Source organism: Lontra canadensis, unplaced genomic scaffold, assembly GCF_010015895.1.
Source record: "Lontra canadensis isolate GAN:19392208 unplaced genomic scaffold, GSC_riverotter_1.0 scaffold3, whole genome shotgun sequence".
In the NCBI taxonomy this organism is placed as follows: domain Eukaryota; kingdom Metazoa; phylum Chordata; class Mammalia; order Carnivora; family Mustelidae; genus Lontra; species Lontra canadensis.
The window spans coordinates 21,162,127-21,183,768 of NW_022630997.1; the positions used below are offsets into that span (position 1 = coordinate 21,162,127).

The 21,642-nt window shown below is 45.6% G+C and overlaps 1 protein-coding gene and 1 long non-coding RNA gene across 3 annotated transcripts in view; one reads left to right on the forward strand and one right to left on the reverse strand.

The window, feature by feature from the left end:
• DNTT (DNA nucleotidylexotransferase) overlaps positions 1 to 21,642 on the reverse strand; it is a 30,403-nt gene that overhangs the window by 4,194 nt on the left and 4,567 nt on the right. Inside the window, exons 2-9 of one of the 2 annotated variants that reach the window (XM_032883388.1) lie at positions 15,057 to 15,228; positions 13,981 to 14,109; positions 12,565 to 12,735; positions 11,546 to 11,617; positions 9,760 to 9,883; positions 7,801 to 7,933; positions 6,685 to 6,793; positions 2,178 to 2,300 (exon numbers count right to left, since the gene is read on the reverse strand). In XM_032883388.1, the coding sequence (XP_032739279.1) occupies positions 2,178 to 2,300; positions 6,685 to 6,793; positions 7,801 to 7,933; positions 9,760 to 9,883; positions 11,546 to 11,617; positions 12,565 to 12,735; positions 13,981 to 14,109; positions 15,057 to 15,228 (1,033 nt within the window). Of the gene's footprint in view, positions 1 to 2,177; positions 2,424 to 6,684; positions 6,794 to 7,800; positions 7,934 to 9,759; positions 9,884 to 11,545; positions 11,618 to 12,564; positions 12,736 to 13,980; positions 14,110 to 15,056; positions 15,229 to 21,642 lie in introns of both variants that reach the window. The other variant, XM_032883381.1, reaches the window with a different exon arrangement.
• Positions 4,755 to 21,642, forward strand: part of LOC116882802 — a 28,070-nt gene continuing 11,182 nt past the window's right edge. The window contains exons 1-2 of the long non-coding RNA XR_004385699.1: positions 4,755 to 4,800; positions 6,247 to 6,375. This is a non-coding gene — a long non-coding RNA (uncharacterized LOC116882802). The remainder of the gene's footprint in view (positions 4,801 to 6,246; positions 6,376 to 21,642) is intronic.

The window sequence follows — 21,642 nt, forward strand, 5'->3', positions numbered from 1 at the left end:
GGCAATTATATCCTTCTTAATATTTCTGGAGAGTTTACCTTATGCCAGGCACTGGGCCGACTTCTTGCTTTATATTAATTTTCTAATGTGCTCTTTTGCTGTTAATATTTAACGACTTCTACAAGAGTCTGAAAGAATCTTTAAGTACCTAAAAGGGAACAGTTTTAAGTACACAGTTGGACTCAGAATTGGGCTGAGATGAGGGCATTGTCTTGTTAATTGCTCATTACAATCCTGTAAGGCTAGAGCTGTTATTAGCCTGTTTTTCAGATGAAGAAAATACGCCTAGAGAGCTTAAGTCATTTACCCGTGACCACACAACCAATGATAGAGCTAGGACTTAGACTCCCGCATCCCAAAGCTCAGGCACTTTACCTGAGACAGTTCTGCCTTTTGCTTTAAAGCCTCTTTAGTTTCTCAAAATGACCCTGTGAAACAGGCATGGCAAGGACAATGTCTTGTGTTTCAGATGAAGAAAGGCTGAACATTGAGCAGGGGTAATGGTATCAGGCTTGCTGTGTCATTGATCACAACAGACTTCAGAGATGGATCCAGAGCTGCTGCATACAGCTGCGTAAGTTGTGTACTGCAAAACTCTCAAGGGCACCATTCACATTTGTAGGCCCCAAATTGAGGTGAGATTAATAGATGAAATGTGTGGAGAATAATTCCTAGGCCCTGAAACCTAAAAAGGTGAAATTGAATTTCTCACCTATAGAATTTTAGACTAGAACTAATTCTGGTCGCCCACCAACAGGTATCAACCTGGAGACAAAACACACTATCTTCAGTGACTGCATAAATAGGGCATAAAAATAATAACATGAGTAGCTACCATATGCTGGGCACATGCCACATTTAAACCCATGCAGCCTCTCATTTAACCCAAATGGTGACATTGGAGGTAGGCACCACTGTTACTCACCACAGAGATGGCACAATTGGGGCTTAAAGAGGTCAAATCATTTAAAGTGGCCCAGCGAAAAGCTTAGTATTCTATCAACACCTGCAGAACCAATAACAGTAATTTCAAGGACTCTGAGAGAAGAGACTAGAATGTGCTGGAAATACACCCATCTTCAAACAAAATGGACAAGAGGAAACCATTTCTGCCAGTGATTCCTAAGTGGCCTGACCTTGTATAACCTTGGACTTCTTTTTGGAACTCTCCCCTTTCTCAACAGAATCTGTGTTCCCAAAGATTCAGGTCAACAAGCTGCATTTATGATATATTGTTCCATCAGTTTTTCCAGCTTTCATGAATGAAAAACGTCAGCCAATATTTTTGGTGAGAGTAAGAAATTCTAGGGCCAAGACCCTCTGTTGAAATAATTGCAGCTCAAGCAAAGGCACTGGGCATTTAACTCAAGGTTGAGGACAATTAATCTGTGTTATGTCATTCATCTACATAAAACCCTCTAAAGGCACATGTCACCAAAGTCATAGCTAGCTACCCTGGGACACTGATAGAAGGGAGGGGTGCTTACACCAGAGGGGGGAGCTCAAGCTGATGAGAATCAAATCAGGGGCACCACTGTTGTGAATATAACATGGTGGGAGTGAGAGCTACCACTTGGCCAGCACCGACCACGTGGCCCGCGTGGTACTGAGGGCTTTGCTAGCTTCATCTCACCCATCCCTGCAGCCCCTCAGCAGGAGGTGGCTGAGGTCCCTAGGACCTGATGGAAAAACCAAGTCTTCAAGGACACAGGGAACTCATTAGAGATCCCCCAGCTGGTAGGAGAGAGAGCAGTGCCTCATGACCAGCTCTGGGAGAAGCCAAACCTGTGCGCTCAGCCACCTTGTTGCTTTCTCTACATCAGTCCTCACACTCTAGCTACATCAGAAATATGAAATATGTGCAGGGCTTTTTTCAAACACAGATTCCTGGGCACCATCCCCAAAGTTTCTGATTCAGGAGAACGGGTTGGGATGGTGGGGTGGGGGATGGTAGATGGGGGGGATTTACACATCTCACCTGCTCCCAGGTAAGCAGGTGCCAGCCCGGGGCCACACTGTTCTAAATTAATTAGTCTCACTTGATTGCATGCAGGTAGAATGCCCGGATCTGGAGGTTTCTGGGCACTCCTCCCTGTTACCCTGCCTCCACTGCCGCTGTCTCTCTCCTGGGCCCCAGTAAACCCAGCCCATATCTTTTGGACCTACATAGCACTTACCCGTGAGCCAGTCCAGCCCAGCAGGGCAAAGGCACGGCGCTCGTAGGGGCACATGACCAGGTCCACGCGGATGGCCTTCCAGGTCTTCCCCTCCTGCTGGCTGCACTTGCCACTGTCCACTCTCTGATGGTGCAATTTTAAAATCAGAAAGCATTTTTGAAAATGATCTAAAGCATCCACCTTCCTGCTAGGCAACTTTAACTTTTCAAATGTCGACTCCACAAGGTCACAGTATAAAAGTAATCCCTGAAAACAAACAGAAAGACATCAGGAAGACTCCCCGGTGGACAGGGTCTGCCGTTTTATACTGGGCTCTTAATGAATGCTCTCAACAGAAGCTTCACAGATTTGAGCAGAACGTGGCCATGTTTTGTCCTTGCTGTGTGAGTCCACTTGACCACGCTGGGAGAGGAAGCCAGGAAGTGGATGTATTATCCTCTCTCTGCTGCAGAGGAATTTAGCAATTAGGCCAAAGCTCCAGAGAACCCCTCTCCTTACTTCTGAATTACAAGTCAGTGCTCAGAAACTTGCCTTATCCCTTTGAGGACAAAGAGTGTCACTCTGTCCGCCTTGAGAATGACATAATATTAGTGATGGTTATTTCACCTACTGCTCCTGAGTCAGAAAGATAAGAAGTGATTCTAAGATGTGCCCAGCGATGCCCCAATTGTCTGCTTGGTGGACAGGCAGGGAGATGGTAGTAATAAATGCTAAATCTGAGTGTCAACTAAAAAACCAAATAACCTTGAAAGAATTCAATCATAGCTATTAGGGTATGTGATTTGTTGTCCTTAGGTCAGATGTTCTCGAATTATCATCAGAAGCATGTGGAAAGTTTATCACAACAGAGTTTGTAGGGCCCTGTGCCCAGAGTCATTCAGTGGAGGGAAGGAGGGAGAGCGAGACTGCATCTCTAACAGGTTCCCAGGATGCTGCTAGTCCAGGAACCACAGTTTGAGCACTACTGGTTCCGTTCATTTTGTTATAAGGAATGCTTTGCATTTCTTCTGCAGCCCTCCAAGAGACATTGTTTTGGTTCAGCTAAACGTTGAAGGGGATCCTTTTTCTGACCTCAAAAGAGGGAACTCTAGCCCTTCAGTGGCTCCCCCAGGAACGCTATTAGGAAGAACACAGCATTTGGAGGGGACTGAGAGGGAAGCACTGATGTCCTGGAGACCTTCTGGGGAAGGTGGCAAATGTTGCCCTAGGGTGATCTAATCACCAGCTCAGGAAAACACAATTCTGCTTTTTAATGAAACTTACATAAATTAGTACATTACAGCAGCCTTTCTTTAAATTTGAATTATGTACATTTGAAGAGTGAGCTATTAAAATATTCACAAGTCTTTCTTTAAAGTTAAATTTGTAAAAATACCCACCTCCCGCCAAAATCCACAAAACTGGCTTTCTAATAATTGTAAGCTGTGTTTGCACTTCTGCCACACTGGCTGGTCCTAGACAATGCGCCATCCTTGGGAGGGGTTTACTTTCAATCTTGCAAGGCATTTGGGAAGGCATGCCTGGAATAAAATGTTGCTGTCTGCTTATTTAGGCATTTCCTTCTGCGTCTGCTGCAGGGAACCGTTGTCAAAACACACACACACACACACACACACACACACACTCCACCCCCCCCCCCCCCACACACACACACCCCTGATGTTGCTTCCTACTCTCTAGCCTGGGCTGTTTTGGGGCTCTATGTTCTACTGTTTCTTTCCTTGTTGCCCCCCATTTCCCCTTCGGTAACTTCTTTCCTTCTTTGAAAATTCCTTTGACGTTTCGGGCTCTGGCTGTAGATGTAAACATTTCCTACCAGCATGTTCTTTTCTTCCTATTGGAAACTAAGTGACTCCTGACAAAGAAGGAGAGGGAGGCCTTCCCCTGTTCCTTCCTCCCTCCCTCCCTGGGGTACTGTAGGAGAAGAGCGCTCAGCTCCCGAGGTTCCGCTTCTCACAAAGAGGGAGTCCCCGTGACCCCAAGTTTAGTATCAGGCTCGCCAGCCGAGCAGGGAGGGTTGAGAGGCTAGAGGGTGAGGCCCTCCCCTTATTTGAGGGCCACGATCCATCCGCCCTTGTGTTCTAATTCCCTGCAACCCCTTCTCAGAAGACTCTACATCCCCTATTCGAAATCTGTTTCTCAGCAGCAGTGAATATATTCTTTTCCCTAAAGAGTGTAAATACTTTCAATCTCTCAGCCTTCCAGGGATGAGAGACCAACAGAGGAGTGAGCGGCCCTGACCAAAGTCCCACCCACCAGGGTCCAACCCCCGTCCCTCCCTCCAGCAGCCCTCCCCTCCTTGGGCTTAGCTGTGCTGGCCAGGGAGAATTCAGGCTGAAGGAGCCTTGGCCATGGGGACCCCCACCACAGAACAGTGCTCCAAGCTCCTTTTCCTCCCTCTCGGTGCACTGACCCAGGGGTCTTCTAGAAGGCTCGCATTCAGAGTCAGCTGACAGGCGGCTCAGACCAGCCCTGCCAGGCTGTCTTCACAGTCAGGTAACGTAACGCGTAATGTAACGTGACGTGATGTACCGTAACGCGTGCGTGCTGTGTGTGTGTGTGTATGCGCATGCGTATGCCTGCGTGGGCGATCACCCGGATAATCTGGAAAATGCGAGTTGGGGTAAGAACGTCCGTGGAGTGAGGAGCAAGGTTGAGGTGGAAGTTACGCAAGCAGAGTTCCCAGCCAGGGTGGGAGGGACAGGTCCCAGGCTGCGGGGATGCGGGCAGACCTGGGACACCCAGCTGGCCCTCAGGGTCGGCTTCCGGAGGCCTGTTTGTCCGCGAGGGAAGAGCAGCCGCGCCCGTTCACTTCCGGGTCCCCTCACCTGGCGCCGGGCCTGGCTCTCAGCAGAGCGCAAGGGACAGTTGCGCAGGCGTGATCACGCTGACAGCCTGTGTATAGCAGGCGTTCCACCTTACTAGTCACTGTGTCAAGCGCTTTATCTGATTCTCCGTTAATCCTCCACGTTAATGAAATGACAGAGCTTTGCTATCCCTGTTTAGTAGATGAGGAAGGGTTAAGCAAAGCGCCCCAGGCCATGCAGCCAGTAAACGGCAGGATTGTCCTTTGACAACGTCCTAAATAAAACCCACAGGCTTAATGTTGGTCTCCACCCGCTGGCCCATCTCTTTGCTTGGAGGGCAGACATATGACTGCCTCAAACGGAGGAAAGACAAGAGGAAGGAAGGCTCCTTGTCCCCATGGTCCCATTCCTCCATCCCTGTCTTAGTCCGGGACAGCCTCAGGGCATTGGGAGCCTGGTGTCTAAAAACCGAGGCTGAGGGGCACCTGGGTGGCTCAGTGGGTTAAAGCCTCCGCCTTCAGCTCAGGTAATGATCCTGGGATTGAGCCCCGCATCAGACTCTCTGTTTGGCAGGAAGCCTGCTTCCTCCTCTCTCCCTGCCTGCCTCTCTGCCTGCTTGTGATCTCTGTCAAATAAATAAATAAAATCTTTTTATAAATAAATAAATAAATAAATAAATAACTGAGGCTGAATAGGTCCTCACAGGGAACCCTGGCCTTGCAGTCCCCACCCAGGGCCTTAGTGCACTGTCTATGCAGTGTACTTAGTGTACTATCCATGAGACAGTCCCACCTTTCCTGCTCAAGTAGAGCAGAGGGGCCCGTGTAGGTCGGCCTTACAGATGAATTTGGATCTGGTTCCCACGTTGGGTCCTCCCTTCTTGTGCTCCTGTTTCCAGGGTGTTGTGTTTCTGGCTCTTACTTTCACTTGATCTGAGGTTTCTCTCTTTCTGCCATATCAGGGAGCATGGCCCACACCCAGCAGGGGCCAGCTTGCTCAGGAAGTATGGAGCTGGGCCAGAAAAACACCAGCCCCAGGCTTGTCAGCCCGCCACTCCTGTAGGTCCCTGGGGTGGAGCCCTCTGGTCTCTTTGGGAAGTCGAGTTCTCACTGGAGTCAGGGCCCTGCAGGAGGCTCTCCCTGCTGCCTATCCTTTACCTCCTCTGCTGGGCAATAGGTAGCCTAGGAGAAGTCTCATCTCCTCAGTGGGTCAGTGCTTCTGAGCTCATCTTGTCTTCATGAGTTTCTTTTTTCCCATCTCAGGACAAGGCCAAGGTGGTTGTTGAACAGAAGAGAGTTCCAGGCACCAGCGACACCTCCTGGCTGCTTCTATTCCAATCCCAGCAGTCCTGCCCGACGCCTAAACTGGGCTGCCCATCTCATACCTCCCAGGTCTGTACATGCTCTCCATTTGTTTCGGAGATCTAATGCTCCTGAATGTCCAATACAGAGACATACACACCCTTGGCCCCATTGGAAACAGGACAAGTGTGTATATGCAAGATTGATATTCACAACATGGACTCTAGGACCCCAGGCGGATAAGTCTCATTGGGTGTCATGTGCCATTGTGTAAGCTGTTGCAAATCATTGACAATCAGATAGTCATTACAAAATTATGAGGTAAACAGTATGCAAAGTTCAGTGGTATTAACGGACTGCTTGAGTGTCCAAACATCTACTTTTGATCCTTCTTCTTACCTTCCTTTCCCATAAGTTTATCACTTTCGGTAAAAGTTGTTCCTCGTCTTCATCTCTTGACCCGGGGCTGGTAATTAAAAAATCTACATCATGCCCAATCTTCTTACCTCTGAACAAAAAAAAAGTATAAAATGGAAATGAATTAGTTTTTTAGCTCCCAATTTTTAAAAGTCACCTTTGTTTCTATGTCCTGTGCTCAAGCTTTGAGCATCACAAAATGCACATGATAAATTTTTAAAAAATATCCTTATTGTGCAGCTCTACTCTTCGTAGAATAACTTTATGACAGAAAAAAAAATCCCACATAGTACATATGTGATTACATATGCGTGGGTCAAAAATAACAAAGGAAATGATTTCTTCTGCACTCACCCCCACATGTCCATACAGAGACAAGAATGTCGCCAAGCAAACCAAGAACTATGATACAAGAGAGGGCTCTCGGAATTAGGACATTGACTGAAGGCATTTTCTTAGATTTGATCTTCCTCTCCCACTTGCTCCCTCACTTCAGACTTGGCTTGCCAGGATGGCCAAAAGCAAACAGGTAAGAGGGCCACAGGGAGAGCTGGAGGAGTGGAGGGGTGGGAGGCAAGGAATCTCTTTCGGGAGGCACACATTTCTGTGAAGAGTTTGTTCATTCTGCTCATTGATTTGGCCAATATTTCTTGAGTACCTGTTTTATGCCAGGCTCCTGGTTCTCACAGAGCACTAACGTCTACAAACTAAGTGAGGGAAAGGATGGATACAAACAAATTACTTGGCAGGTAGCCCTGAGGTAGTCTGTCTGGCCAAGCCTGGAGAAGGAGGTGGTATCTGAATTGAGTCTTAAAAGATGAGGAGAAGTCAGCCAGGTGACAATTTGAGGAAAGCTAGTCCAAGCAGAAGGGACTGCCGAGCGAGTCATAGAGGCATGAAACAGCTCTGTGTGTGCAAAGACAAGGCATTTGGGGTTGCTGGGGTGGGAACGTGAGGTACAAAAGATGAGACCACAGAGACAGGCTGGTACCAGATCACCAAGGCCTTTGTGTCATGCTTGGAAGCCTGAAGTTCGGAATATAGGGAGCCACTGAAGGTGTTAGAGCAGGAGAGGCAAAAGGAGCTCTCATTATCTACCTCCTGAATCCTCCTGTCATGGTGACGAAGGCTTCAGGCAGAAATGCCCAGACGGCCTCTTTAACCAGCATGCCAACTGCCTCTGCTTCTTCCCTGGTTACGCAGCTGACGAGGTCTTCATAATAAAGGAATCCTGAGGGGGCCGTTGAACAGGTCAATGGAGAGAGTGACACGTGACATGACCAGCCCTCTGTGGGAGGGGATTCTGCCCCCAGATAGAGCAAACATGACCACAGGCATCACCAAACTCTTTCCCAGAGACGAGTGTGTTCTCTATGCTTTTGGTTGTGTATTTTTCACGGTAACGATGACTCTGCTTTCTGACTTGTAAGAAAGAGACTTATACTTGCCTGATGAAGAAAGAGCCTATATTTCATATCCACCTGGAAAGCAAGCTGTTCAAATAGGACTTTTAATTGAAGAACCAGCCTTCTTGACCAATAAACTGCGTCCTATGAATCTTGAAAGATAATGCATATAGATTTAGGAGGGGAAGATTCGGAGTTGGAAAGTGGTGGATGGAAGTTCAGACACAGTTGTGATAATGATTTGGTTATTCCCGCAGGCCCATGGAGGGAGCTCCCTCCAAAAATTAAAAATAGAATGAGTACGTGATCCAGCAGTCCTGCCTCTGGGAATACATCTGAAGGAAATGGAAATGCTATGTCAAAGGGATTCACGCAGCACCATGTTCACAGCAGTGTTATTCAAATAGCTAAGACTGCTGTCTTAGGATACAACCTAAATATCCAGCAGTGGATGGATAAAGGAGTTGTGGGGTGTGTGTGTTTGTATGAATATTATTCAACCACTGAAGTGAGGAAATCCTGCCATTTGCAACTACATGGATGTACCTTGAGGGCATAATGTTAGGTGAAATAAGTCAAGAGAAAGACAAATACTATATGATCTCACTTAAGTGTGAAATCTAAAACCAAAAACTTGTAGAAGAGAAATCAGATTTGTGGTTATCAGAGGCGAGGGTGAATGGTGGAGGAATTGCAAGAAGGTGGTCAAAAAAGTACGAACTTCCAGTTACAAGAGAATAAGTACCAGGGATGTAATATACTACAGGATGGCTGTACTCAACACTGCTGGATGTGGCTTGCTCTCTCCGATTGCAGTTTTATTGTATTTCTATTACATGTTGAAAGTAAATGTTTAAAACACGTTCATTTTTTTGAGCCTTTATTTGCATTTCTTCATTAAAAAAAGTGTACCACAGCCCTCTGTAAATGGAAACACCCAAGCCACCACCTTCAACCTGTAGGAAGTCCTGCCAGCCTTCAGCTGTCTCACCATAGTCTTGTCTTCTCAAGCTGGTGGGTCCTGAGCGGTTAGATCAACCATCTGTCTAGATTTGCACACTTTCCCTTCTATTTACTGGTGTCTTGTGGTTTCTAAAGCAGATCCACATTTGTGCCAGCAATGATTCTTGGTCTGCTCAAATATTTTTTACTCCTCAATCTTTACATCCATTTTCTGCCCTTGACTCTGCTCCCACACCTTTTCCCCAAGGGAGACAGCCAGGACCAAACGTCTAGGGCCAGTTCAGTATGGACCAGAACAACAGCGCAACCCGGTGTGATGCCTGGATGCAGGAATGACAGGGGCTCTCTTGCGGAGAGTCTATGCCCTGTGCCAGGATTAGTGCTAAGGGCTTTGCCAGCATGATCTGATTTATTCCCCATTAACTAGCAATGTTACCCCCCTTTTATAGACACGGTAGCTTAGGCTTAGAAACTTGAACAAGCTTGCTCAAGATCATGCAGCCACCCAGTGTTGCAGCCAGGATTTGGATCCAGGTCTGTCTGATTCCAAAAGCTTGTGCTTTTAACCAAGTACAAAAAAAAGTGACCCAGGTTCCCAAGGTTGGAGTTGAAGTTCAGCTGACTTAGCTCTACCACCACCTGATGAGCCCCTGACCACAGCAGGAGATCTGTAGACAGGACAGTTTACCTGCTTTCTGCATTGGCGTGAATTTCAGGGTTTTGTCCAGCTTTATTTTATTCAGAGTTCTATAACCCATTCTGAACCATTTCTCGGAAGTCTTCAGTCCCACTCCAAACACAGAAGTAAAGAGCTGAAACAGAGGGAGAGGCATGCCTTTAGTTTCTGAAATGATCACTATGACAATGAAGCAACACTTTTCAAGGTCAAGGGATTAGGAAGGCACATAAGGAAATTTTTGACCCAGTTTCTCCTGAATATGACAAGCAGGTGGGTGATGGTAACTTTGGACAGAGCTTTAAGTTTCAGGAGGGTCCTCTCCTGACACGTGTTATGAAAGGGAACAGAAGTGAGGAGGCGGGGCCTGGCACCTGCCCAGGCTTCTGTGTACTCTGATGGTCGCTTGCCTGTGCAGTCCATGAGTGACAGCAGCTTCCTCTGTTGGGTACTCCTCTTGGCCCAGGGTCCCTTACACTCACTCATGCTCTGCATATTTTAAGAGGGATGCTCATGTAGGTTGTATGCATTCCTGACCATCACCCAGCTGAAAGCCCAAACTTGAATCCAAGCTGCCTGTACTCTAAGCTTTGGCTCCTGCCCACACGCACCTTTAGGCCTGTGCCTCACCCCAGAACCGAAGGGCTGGGCAGAAATCTCTGTCACCTGCAACTCCAGGATGGGGCACACTGGAGGGTAATAGGCCCTGCTTCAAGGGAGAGCAGGATGCAGTGAGGAGCTTCTGACACAGGTTTGCTCTTTACCAGCAGGTTTGTTTTGTCCCATAGTCCCAGTGTCTCCATGATATTTGTACCCATGAGTGACAGATGCTAGAAGATAATTTGTACCTCAGCATAGCAGTAAGCTCATACACCCGTATTTATCTGGGCATCTGCTTCCTAGACCACAATTTGGACTGATTGTATCCCCCTCCATCCATTAGTTGAAGCCCTAATGCCCTGGTGGTGGTATTTGAAGAAGAGGCCTTAGGGAGGTGATTAGGTTTAGATGAGGTCATGACAGTAGGGCCCTCATGAGGGGACTAGTGTCTTAATAAGAAGAGGCACCATAAGTGTGCTTGGGTGGCTTAGTCGATAAGCGTCTGCCTTTAGCTCAGGTCATGATCATGATCCCTTGGTCCTGGGATCAAGGCCCACATCGGGCTCCCTGCTCAGCAGGAAGCCTGCTTCTCTCTCTCCCACTGCTTGTGTTCCCTCTATCGCTGTGTCTCTCTCTCTCAAATAAATGAATAAGTCATCTTTTTTTTTTTTTTTTTTTTTTTTTTTTTTCAAAAAAAGAGGCCCCAGGGGACTTCCTCTCCATGTGTGTCTTGTGAGGGCACGTTGAGAAGGTGGCCATCTGCAAGCCAGGAAGAGAACCCTAACCCGAACCTGACCATGTTGGCATTTGCTCTCATCCAGGCTCCAGACTCTAAGAAAAGTAATATTTGTTGTTTAATCCACCCAGCCTGTGGCATTTTGTCATAGTAACCCAAGCTGATACAACCACTTAGAATAAGTAATAGGATTAACTGAAAAAACATTTTCTTCTTCTTCTTCTTCTTCTTTTTTTTTTAAGATTTTATTTATTTATTTGACAGACAGAGATCACAAGTAGGCAGAGAGGCAGGCAGAGAGAGAGGAGGAAGCAGGCTCCCAGCTGAGCAGAGAGCCCGACGTGGGGCTGGATCCCAGGACCCTGAGATCATGACCCCAGCCAAAGGCAGAGGCTTCAACCCACTGAGTCACCCAGGTGCCCTGAAAAAACATTTTCAATAAATACATCTAAAATTACTTACTTTGAAGGACTGATATCGTTCATCATTTAACACAGCTTTAACTTCAGAACTTTCTCCATCTTCAATAATTTCCTGCATGGATGGTTGAAAAATATTTTACAGTAGTGATGGTAAAAAATCAGAGAGTCTAGGGCTCTCAAATTCCCAGATCTAGTAGCTTGATTGTTCAGGAAATATATCCCTGTTCCCTCAGAATGTTTCCCTAGCCAATCTAGACAAAATAAGAGACTTCCCGTAAGTTTAGAAATCTCAGCTCATTCCAAGTACTCCTTTATAGTTATCAGGGATGAAGGCACAGAGGGTCTGAGTCCAACTCCACAGAAACCAAACCAAAATGTTCACCAATAGTATGCCCAAATGTCTGTGACAATTTTCTCTTCAATGGCTATGAGCTAGCTGAGACAAAAGGACTTCTCACCTGAGCAGGTTAATTTTGGAACCATTGAAAAACCAATCCAAGTTCAAGCTCTCAGGACGTCTAGCTCTAAACAGAATTGAGATGATTTTCCTTGAATATTTTACCTTGCACTTTATTGAAACTTACTCGTGGATGGCCAACTTTGCTAGCGAATCCTTAAACATTATTATTACATAAATAATCCCCCATTCCTGGCTCTCTTGTTGGAACACACAGGGAGAGATGCAGAATCAGGTAAACTGCCTGGTCACTCCCACCACCATTCTGGAGGGCAGCATCCCGTAAGAGGAACTGAGGTCCTTCCCACAGCCTGTGTTTGAAGACGGACCATCCCCTGCTGTCGAGCGCTTCGGACACTTGAGTCTTTTACTGTGATCAATGATAGTATGGGAGAGTTCTGTTTCCACTAGCTTTGCCCCATGTCGCCCCAGCTACATGAGAACACTGGAGTAGGGAGTCTATCTATCCATCTCTCTCTCTGTCTTTCTATCCATCTATCCATCCATCCATTCCACATCTACATAGTTGACAGGAAAATCTATTAACTGCATTTACTTACCCCTCTTCCCTAGAAAATAGGACGATCACATTTCACCCTTACCTCTATGATGCACTTCACTTTGTCCTCCAGGCAGGGAATTCCTTCTGTGTCCTTCATACTGATGATGGTGAATGGCAGGGATTTAAGTACGGAAGCTGCTCTCATAAATGCTAGGCAGAAGACTTCATTTTCTCTGAACTCATAGTTTTCAGCCAGTACATCAAACGCATCCTGAAGAATGAAACCAAGTAAGCAAACCACCATCTGTTCCCGGCCCCTGAACTAGCTAGCAGTCACCTCCAAATGCCTCTTGCTCTTCTTGAGTCTCGAAATACCTCCTGAAGGGTGAGATTGGCTCTCCCATATCTTTGCTCCCCTACCTTTTAATGAAAGGAGTTGAATTGAAAAGACAGCTCAAAAAAAAAAAAAAAAAAAAAAAAAGCTCACAGAGCACTTCCTAAGGAAACTTTGAGTTCACTGCCTTTAGGTAATTAGGTATTCAGGAGTGATTTAAGCAAAGCCGGATCTCATGCTCACTGCATCCTACTAGTCCTTACTCAGCAAGATGCTGCCCTCTTTCCCTGGAGACTTCCCCACCAGCCTGTGGCCAGGATTCTGCCTTGATCACTGGGCACTTTCATCTCTTAGCTTGTATGTAAAACACAGTCCTCACCTACTATGGGCATATTGAATGAATGAAGGGGTGTGATCAGAGTGCCACAGACCCAGGGCAAGTTGTCTATAGTAGGGCACATTTGCATTTCAGTAGCTGTAGCTGTGTGCCATCCTGCTCTCACGCCCAGTACTGCCATTCCCTGGTCTTCCTTGTACAGGTGGGGCCAGAAGTCTAGACAGGAGAATTTTGTATTTGATAGCCTAACTGCATGTTTTAACAGCTTGACTACTTTCTCTAGGTTGGGATACAAACAGCTGTGGGCGTGTTAGGGTCATTTGAAACACAATTGCCATACTTCAGGGCTGGGTGGGGCTTTAGAGACAATCTAGCTGATTTATAGTTGAATGGATATGGCTCAAAGAGAAGTGACTTGCCCAAGATCAGAAAGGTGAGAATCCAGATCTGCTGTCTCTGTGTTTGGCTGCCCAGGAAGGGCTGTTTATGCATTATTGTTGTTTCTTTGGAACTTGCTCTAACTATGTTTTAGACTAATTACAGTATTCGGTTTTTCCAAATACTTGCCTTTGACAACTGTTGTACCCCAAAGTGTCAATTCTCAATAAATAGTAATTTAAAACCATCTCTAAAAAATATACATGTATTTCCAAATGTATTTGTCCTTTTCTAGGACAGAAGTAGATCCATTTTTGACAAAAAGAGGAGTCAGAGATCAGGCAAAGGGGGTAAGTGAGTGTGGGGAAAACATTCCTAGATTTTTCAGATTTCATTATTGGATTTGTAAGTCTGTGGAAAGAAGCTGCATGCCCTTCATTTGCCCTGGATGTTGTAAAGCCCCTTACCGTGAAGATTTGGTTACAGTTGTTTAAAGTGGTTCTTCTCTGACATGCGTATTGAGAGATCTTTTTTATAACAAGTGGTGGAGTCTTCTGGAGCTCTGGGCTGGGACTAGCTGAATAGTCTCTTTTCACCTAAACAAATGCATAAATGTCCATTTTTAATAACAATTGATAGTAATAATAATAGATATTATGAAAAAAGTTGGCAGCAGTTAGAAGGCAATTGTCTCTGGAGAGATGATAAAATTACTGGAGAGTCAAAGTTTATGGTATGCACATCTCTAATATTCAGATTTGCTATTGTTAACATGTAATATTTTTGCATAAGAAAAATAAACATGAAAAAGAACAATCAATTAAGTACCATTTTCCTTTTCCATGAACTTAAATAGTCATGGTCTGAACCTTCCAGACAGTTCTAACATGAATAGTGAAGGATTTGGAATTAAGGGTCCAACTTTCCTTATTTTTTTTCCTTATGAATGATCATAGTAAGAAAAAAAACAAACAGGTGCCCTCTGCTCTTCTGGCTACCAGAACATCAGGGCTTCCACATTTTGAAATATTTGTGTATAGTCTTATTCATAAAACTAGCTACCATTTATTGGGTGCTGTATTTCTTTCTTTCTTTCTTATTTTTTTTTTTTAATTTGACAGACAGAGATCACAAGTAGGCAGAGATGCAGGCAGAGAGAGAGGAGGAAGCAGGATCTCCGCAGAGCAGAGAGCCCAATGTGGGGCTCGATCCCAGAACCCTGGGATCACGACCTGGGCAGAAGGCAGAGGCTTTAACCCACTAAGCAACCCAGGCGCCCCTACTGGGTGCTGTAGATCAGGCTCTGTGGTAAGTGCTTTGCCTTATGTGACTCTAGTTCTCATAACCATCTTGTCAGGCAGGTCTTATTGCTATCTTATATTGTAGAAGAGGAAAAGGAAGCTCAGAATAGCTGAGTCACTTTCCCGTGGTCACACAGGGAGTAAGCAAAAAACCTGGATCTAACCCAGGTCTGTTGATTCCTACAGCCCATGTTCCTAATCCTCAAGTGAAGGGCAAAGAAAATCACAACCATAACACTTACAAGCTGGTGTTTCCCGGTCATCTCCACTGGTGTTCCTGCTGCCATGGATTCTATCAGCCAGGAGACGTCAAGGAGTTCTAGCTGTGAGCTGGCTTTATGATTCTGTCCCTGCAGCCACTCCAGGACCTCTGAGCCCGAGTTGTTTTCTGCCACAATGTGGGTGATGGAATCACTGCAGAAGGCAAGGCAGCATTAAGGGGCTGAAGGGAATTTCAAGTGAGCAGTGCTCCTCTTACCTCAAGGTGTTTGGAACATTCTGTCTAATGAAGAAAAATGCATACTAGACCTGACCATAGGCACAGAGAATTTAAGGCCTCCATGGAAGGGATTCTGTATTAATTAGTGTAGCCACAGTGGTCTATGTTACATTAAGAAAACATTAACAAGATTGTGGTCTTTGGAAAAACAAAGTCCAGAGAAGTTGGAAGATAAGAAATTGTTAGTAAAAAAGCACTCTTCGTGTGGCTTTGGTGCCATTTCATTTTTATTTGTAGAGGGCTTCAGCCTGATGCCTTTCCAGCTGACTGACTCTGACCCGCAGTGAGAAATACATTTTATATCATGACTTAAAATAGAAAGAGATACATGTAGATATGTTTGGAACATCCCATTAAATTGATCTCACAACGCATTAATAGATGGTGACCAGCTTTGAGGAAATACTTCTTTCCATGTTTGTCAAAGCACGGGCTAGTGGTGGAGGATAGGTGGGAAGCTTTCCCCCAGTAACCACTGAGCCTGTACCATGTTTCAGCACGATCCTGGTATCTTTCATCTATCATCTCATTTAATACTCCCAAAGCTCCTCAAGGAAGTGTTAACATTATTCACACTTCAAAAATGGGGAAACTGAACAACAGAGTTTACGTGACACTCTGAAGGTCACACAGCTAGTAAATGGTATAGATCCTTTTTGATTGTCTCTTTCTGGATCAAGTATATTATTTCTGGTTTTCAACAAGTCCTCACAGTCAGCATTGTATCATTGGATCCAATGTTTTTTAAGGCTTTTACCATTCAAATAATCTATGAATCTGGGAGATAGTAAGATGCATATCTAGGCATCCAAGAGAAAAACAGAATTATTTTCTCTTGCCCACATCTCTTCTTTGACTTCCTCTTTCTCTTTCTCCTTTTTTGGATTGACTCTTGGATTCATTGGGTGTTTTTTGGTTCACTGTTATATTCACAGCCCTAGGTTCCTTGTGATGGTGTGGTAGGAAGTTGGATACCAAAGAAGAAAAGGGAAGTTTCTGGATATTAGTATCTTATGTGACGCAGACAGTTAATAATATGACGAGACACGAGACTTGGACAACATCTGCAAGTGGTATGCAGAGAAGGAGAAGAGCTGATATGAGCTGGGAGAGGCAGGATGGCTTTGTGGAAGGAGGGGTTTGTGTCCAGTCTGGATGGATGGGGAGGAATTGGGGCCTGGAAGGCAGAACTTCAGGCCCTCCTGGAAGAAAAGATTCAGAGACCAGAAGGAAAGTAAGAGAATGGGCTGAACGTAGTTGTAGACAGGGCTGAGTCAGTTAGGACAACCATGTTATAGAAGGTCTTAGAAGCCTGGTTGAGGAGGTTGCATATCATTTTCTGGGGTTGTGGAACCAGTGAAGGATTTCGTGAGCAGATCATGCATAGCCTCAGTATGTCATTTTAAAAGGCTAATCTGGGGGCACCTGGGTGGCTTAGTCGTTAAGCATCTGCCTTCCGCTTGGGTCATGATCCCAGGGTCCTGGGATTGAGCCCCACATTGGGCTCTCCGCTCAGCGGGAAGCCTGCTTCTCCCTCTCCAACTCCCCCTGCTTGTGTCTCTCTCCCTGTCGAATAAATAAATTTTTAAAAAAATCTTAAAAAAAAAAAAAAGAAAAATAAGGCCAATCTGGTCCACACAGTAATTTGGAGGGGAGAGTGATGGGTGGGAAGGGTTGGGAGCTGCTTAGAATGAAATCATGAGGGGCGCCTGGGTGGCTTGGTTGAGCAACTGCCTTTGGCTTAGGTCACGATACTAGGGTCCTGGGGTTGAGCCCCATGTTGGGCTTCTTGCTCAGCGTGGATCCTGCTTCTCCTTCTCCCTCTGCCTGCTACTCTGCCTGCTTGTGCTTTCTGTCAAATAAATTTAAAAAATTGTAAGAAGAAGAAGTAGAAGAAGAAGAAGGAGGAGGAGGAGGAGGAGGAGGAAGAAGGAAGAAGGAAGAAGAAGAATGAAATCATGACCACATGTGAGATGATTCTAACCCAGTCTGGCTCCTGTAGCACCAGGAAGGAAGGCAGAGGAGACATAGGAGGGGCGTTTGGCATTAGTTCCCCTCTAACAGCTGAAGCAGAGAGAAAATACTACTTTCCTCTGTCTATCACAGTACAGTAAAAGTGCTTTTGGTAGAAATAGGGATTTAAGAAGTCTGTTCGGGTGGGGAGTGGAAATGAAATTTGTTTCAGGCATGCTGCATGTGAAGGGCGGCAAGAGGTCCTAATGAAAATGTCCAGTTGTCGGTGGGGATGTGAGGCTGGCCTGGGAGAGAGCTGGGGCTGGAGACCAGAGCGGAGCCATCTGGATGGCAGGAGGCACAGGGGCCAAAGCAGAAGTTCTTCATGGTGAAACCACATCTGTCAAGAGTTGGGGGAGACAGTTCACTGCATCCCTGTTCTAGGTTCTCATCATTCCAAAAGTGACTTTTAATAAGCTTCTTGAAAAGTTCTTTATGTGCAGACTTTAAGAAGACAACAGAAAGGTTAATAGAGCTACACAGGAAGTGTGATTCCATCTAGACTTCTGACCTTTGGAAGGAAATTTTATTATTATATTATCGTTAATTATAGTATTTGTATTATAATTAGTATTAAGGTTCTGTCTTAACTTCAGGGTAGAAGGATGTGCTGAGGGGGAGCTCTGGGGCTCAGCTTCCAAATTCAAGCCCCTTCCCATCTACTCTCCTGCTATCCCCACCCCCACTGTGGCTATCCCTGGGGCAGTGTGGCGATGTCTGAGCTCACACTATTGGATGAGGACTACATAATTTTTCACAGGATTCATTTAAGCACATTTCCAAATAAACCAGCCATATACCCTATGGAAGAAGACTCTGATTGAACTTCCAACCCCGTCTTGCTCAGCAATTAGCAAACAAAACCAAACAGCAACAACGGGGGCAATAATAGAGCACACACACAAAATCAAACAGGACCTCTTCCACCATCCACACAGGGTTACCCAGAGTTTGGCACTGCTTGTGCCTGCTTCCCACACAGTAAATACAAAAATTGAAAGTCAGCATTTAGAAAGTTTCATTGTAATTTAGCACTATTGTAGTAGCTTCTTGTAGGTTGTTTTTTGATGAAAGCATTGATCTGTAATGAAGTTTTTGAAAACTGGTCCTTTACCACAAGTAACTTAAGAAACATGTTCTGGAGAATAATCTGCTCTAGCCAGTCTCCATCCCCTGTCTTCCTGAGTTGCCTGAGTTGGGCTCCCGGGGGCCAGCTGCATCTAGCCTACGATGTGCTTCCTGCCCCAGGCTCATCCTGCGCCCTTTGCAGACCATGCACAGTCTCTGTGCCTTTGCTCACTTTCAGTTCTGAGCCCTTAGCAACAGCACTAAGGAGAGCCACTGCCTCCCATGTGTTCTGCCGACAATTTCTTAGTGTCGTGTTGTGGTGGCTCTTCGTCTCTTTGCTGCTAGAGTTAATTTTCTCTCTGCTCTGAGCATGCCAGTGTTGGAAATATTAATAATATGGGAATATCACTATGTGCCAGACCCTATGGCAGGCGTATCTCATGCATTCCCTCATCTAACGGTCAGTAACACTATGAGAAAAGAGACCTTGGAGACATTAAAAGTTCACCCAGCTGATAACTGCTCGAGTAGGGGTTCAGTCCCCATTCTGTGCTAATTCACAGCCTGTGTGCGGGGCTACACTGAGCTGCCCCCTGTGACTTTGTGCTTCTTCCACAGCAGTGGAGAGTGCTGCTCCTTTCCGCAGAAGGAAGAACATCTGGAAGGGCATCATCATCATCAAAAACCCTGATTCCCTCCAAAACGCAGAAACAGAGGACCAGTAACACTTCCTGTTGGCCATACTGTCCCTGCTGCTGCCACATGGAATTTGTGGTTGGTATTTTATATCCAAATGCATGTGGACTTCAGTGAGACTGCAGGACATGGACAGCTGTCCCAGGAAATCTGAAAGAATAGTTGCCACAGCTACACACCAAGATGGAGAAGCCACACGGAGACTGTCGGGTTCTCTGAGCTCTGAATTTTAGGTGAATTTTACCTAAACCTCACAGAAAGGCAAAAGTGCTGAGGGGGAGCCCTGGGGGTCATCTTCCAAGTTCAGGCCCCTCGCCATCCACTCTTACCTCCACCACTGCTCTCTCTTCGCTGGGGATGTCTCTGGACCCATCCCTGCCTCTAGCAGAGCAGCCAGAATGCCTGGGGACGTGTGGGGATGCTATATAAGGATCCACCAACAATATAACGTACAGGTGTACCCGGAAGAAAAGACCAGAGAAGAATATTCCACAATACTCCAGACTGTTAGGAAAACACACACACACACACACACACACACACACACACACACACACACACATTTATTCTTACTCAGTCTTTGCAAGTCTTAAGAGGTGGGCAATATCATTTCAGATGAGGAAAACCAAGGCTTGTGGAGGCTCTGTGAAGCCAGGATTCAAACCCAGCTGTGCATGACTCAAGCAAACTCTTTAACGTTCTACTAGACTGTGGTTAGACCCCTAAGTGAGGTGTTGTTTGTTTTAAGTTTTTTTTTTTTCCTATATTTTCCCACTTTCTGTCATGAACCACCTATCATCACTTTCTACTTAGGGGGAAAAATACACATGAATGTCATTTTTAAGGGTGAAATCTGGGTCTGGGGCTGAGGTGGTACCTGCCTTGGCCCTGGAGTCCTCAGTTCTTTCCTTATACTAAAAGAGGACAGAAGCCCCAGGCAGTAGCCCCAAACTTCTCCCAAAGACCCCAGGGTGCTGTGGAGATGACTGTTCCTGAAATGTCAGTGGATTTAAGTGCACCTAGTTTCTCTTTCTTTTCTTTTCTTTTCTTTTCTTTTCTTTTCTTTCTTTCTTTCTTTCTTTCTTTCTTTCTTTCTTTCTTTCTTTCTTTCTTTTTTAAAGATTTTATTTATTTATTTGAGAGAGAGAGTGAGAAAGAGAGAGCAGGAGAGGGGAGAAGATCAGAGGGAGAAGCAGACTCCTCACTGAGCAGAGAGCCCAACTTGGGGCTTGATCCCTGGACTCTGATCCTAGGACCCTGCGATCATGGCCTGAGCTAAAGGTAGACATTTATCCGACTGAGCCACCCAGGTGCCCCAAATGCACCTAGTTTCTTAGCCAGCGCCAATTACTGATGTCTTGGATTAGGTTTAAGAGGGCTTGAATCAATTATAACAATTCTGAACTAGGATTTGTCCCTCAGCTTCTCATAGTGAAAAAGATTCTGAGTCTTCTCTTTCAACTAGTGCTCAACTGAAATGTGCTTGGCTTGGCCCTTGGTGTCCCTGAGGGCAGGGACAATGTTATCATCTGCTTAGTTATTGTCTAGATGATAATTATACCTGGTGCCCAGCATGTGGCCAGGTTCAGAGCAACAGTAAATAGATAGACCATTGATGGAATGAATGAATAAATGAATTAGTCAATAGCTCTAAGGGAAATAAACTCTAGTGTCTACCAGAGACACCCAGGAAGCTGGGTTAAAATTCAGATGCCTGGGCCCTATTAACAGATTCAAATTTAGTAAGTCTTACCTAGAGCCTAGGGATATATGCTCTCTTGGTAATTCTCATGTAGTCAGTTCTAGTTATTCATTGGTGCATAACCAGCTCTCCCAAAATGGCTTAAAAAGAGCAACAATTTTATTATACCTCACAATTCTGTGGGTCAAGAATTCAGGCAGCTGTTGGGTATGGTGCCCAGGGAGGTGTGACCCGCCATATGGCTCAGCGCGTGTCTGCACATTGGTGAGGATGGCAGGGAGGCTGGGTTCCTGCATCTGTCAACCTAAACGCTTTCATGTGGCCTCTCTCAGAGGGACTCAAACATCTTATGCAAGGCTGTGAGATCCAGGGAAGTGATCCAGCAGAAGCCCCAGGGCCCCTTATGACCCAGCATCAAAAGTCACATAGTGTCACTCTATTGGTTGAAGTAGTCACAAGCCCTCCCAAATGCAAGGGAACAGAGACTAGTCCTTGCCTCTTCTTGGGAGCAACCGTATTTCCAAACTACTCCGCAGCCCAAGAAGTATACTTTGAGAAGTGCTGCTGTGGAGAAAAGTCTTGAACTGCCCCCACACTGCACCTAGGGCTCAATGGCAGCCATGTTTCCAACATGGTACTCATTCCTCTGTAGGTATGTGAGATAGCTTTAGCGGGTACATAGCAGAACACTAAAAAGGCATATGTATTTATACCTACACGTTAAAATTATGCATATCAGACCCATGGTTTTTATGGGTTTCACGGTTTTTATATGATTCCTTAGACAAGGTTAAATTATTTTTAACAATTCATCTTAGAGACAATTGAAGGAGACACAGTAAGTATATAA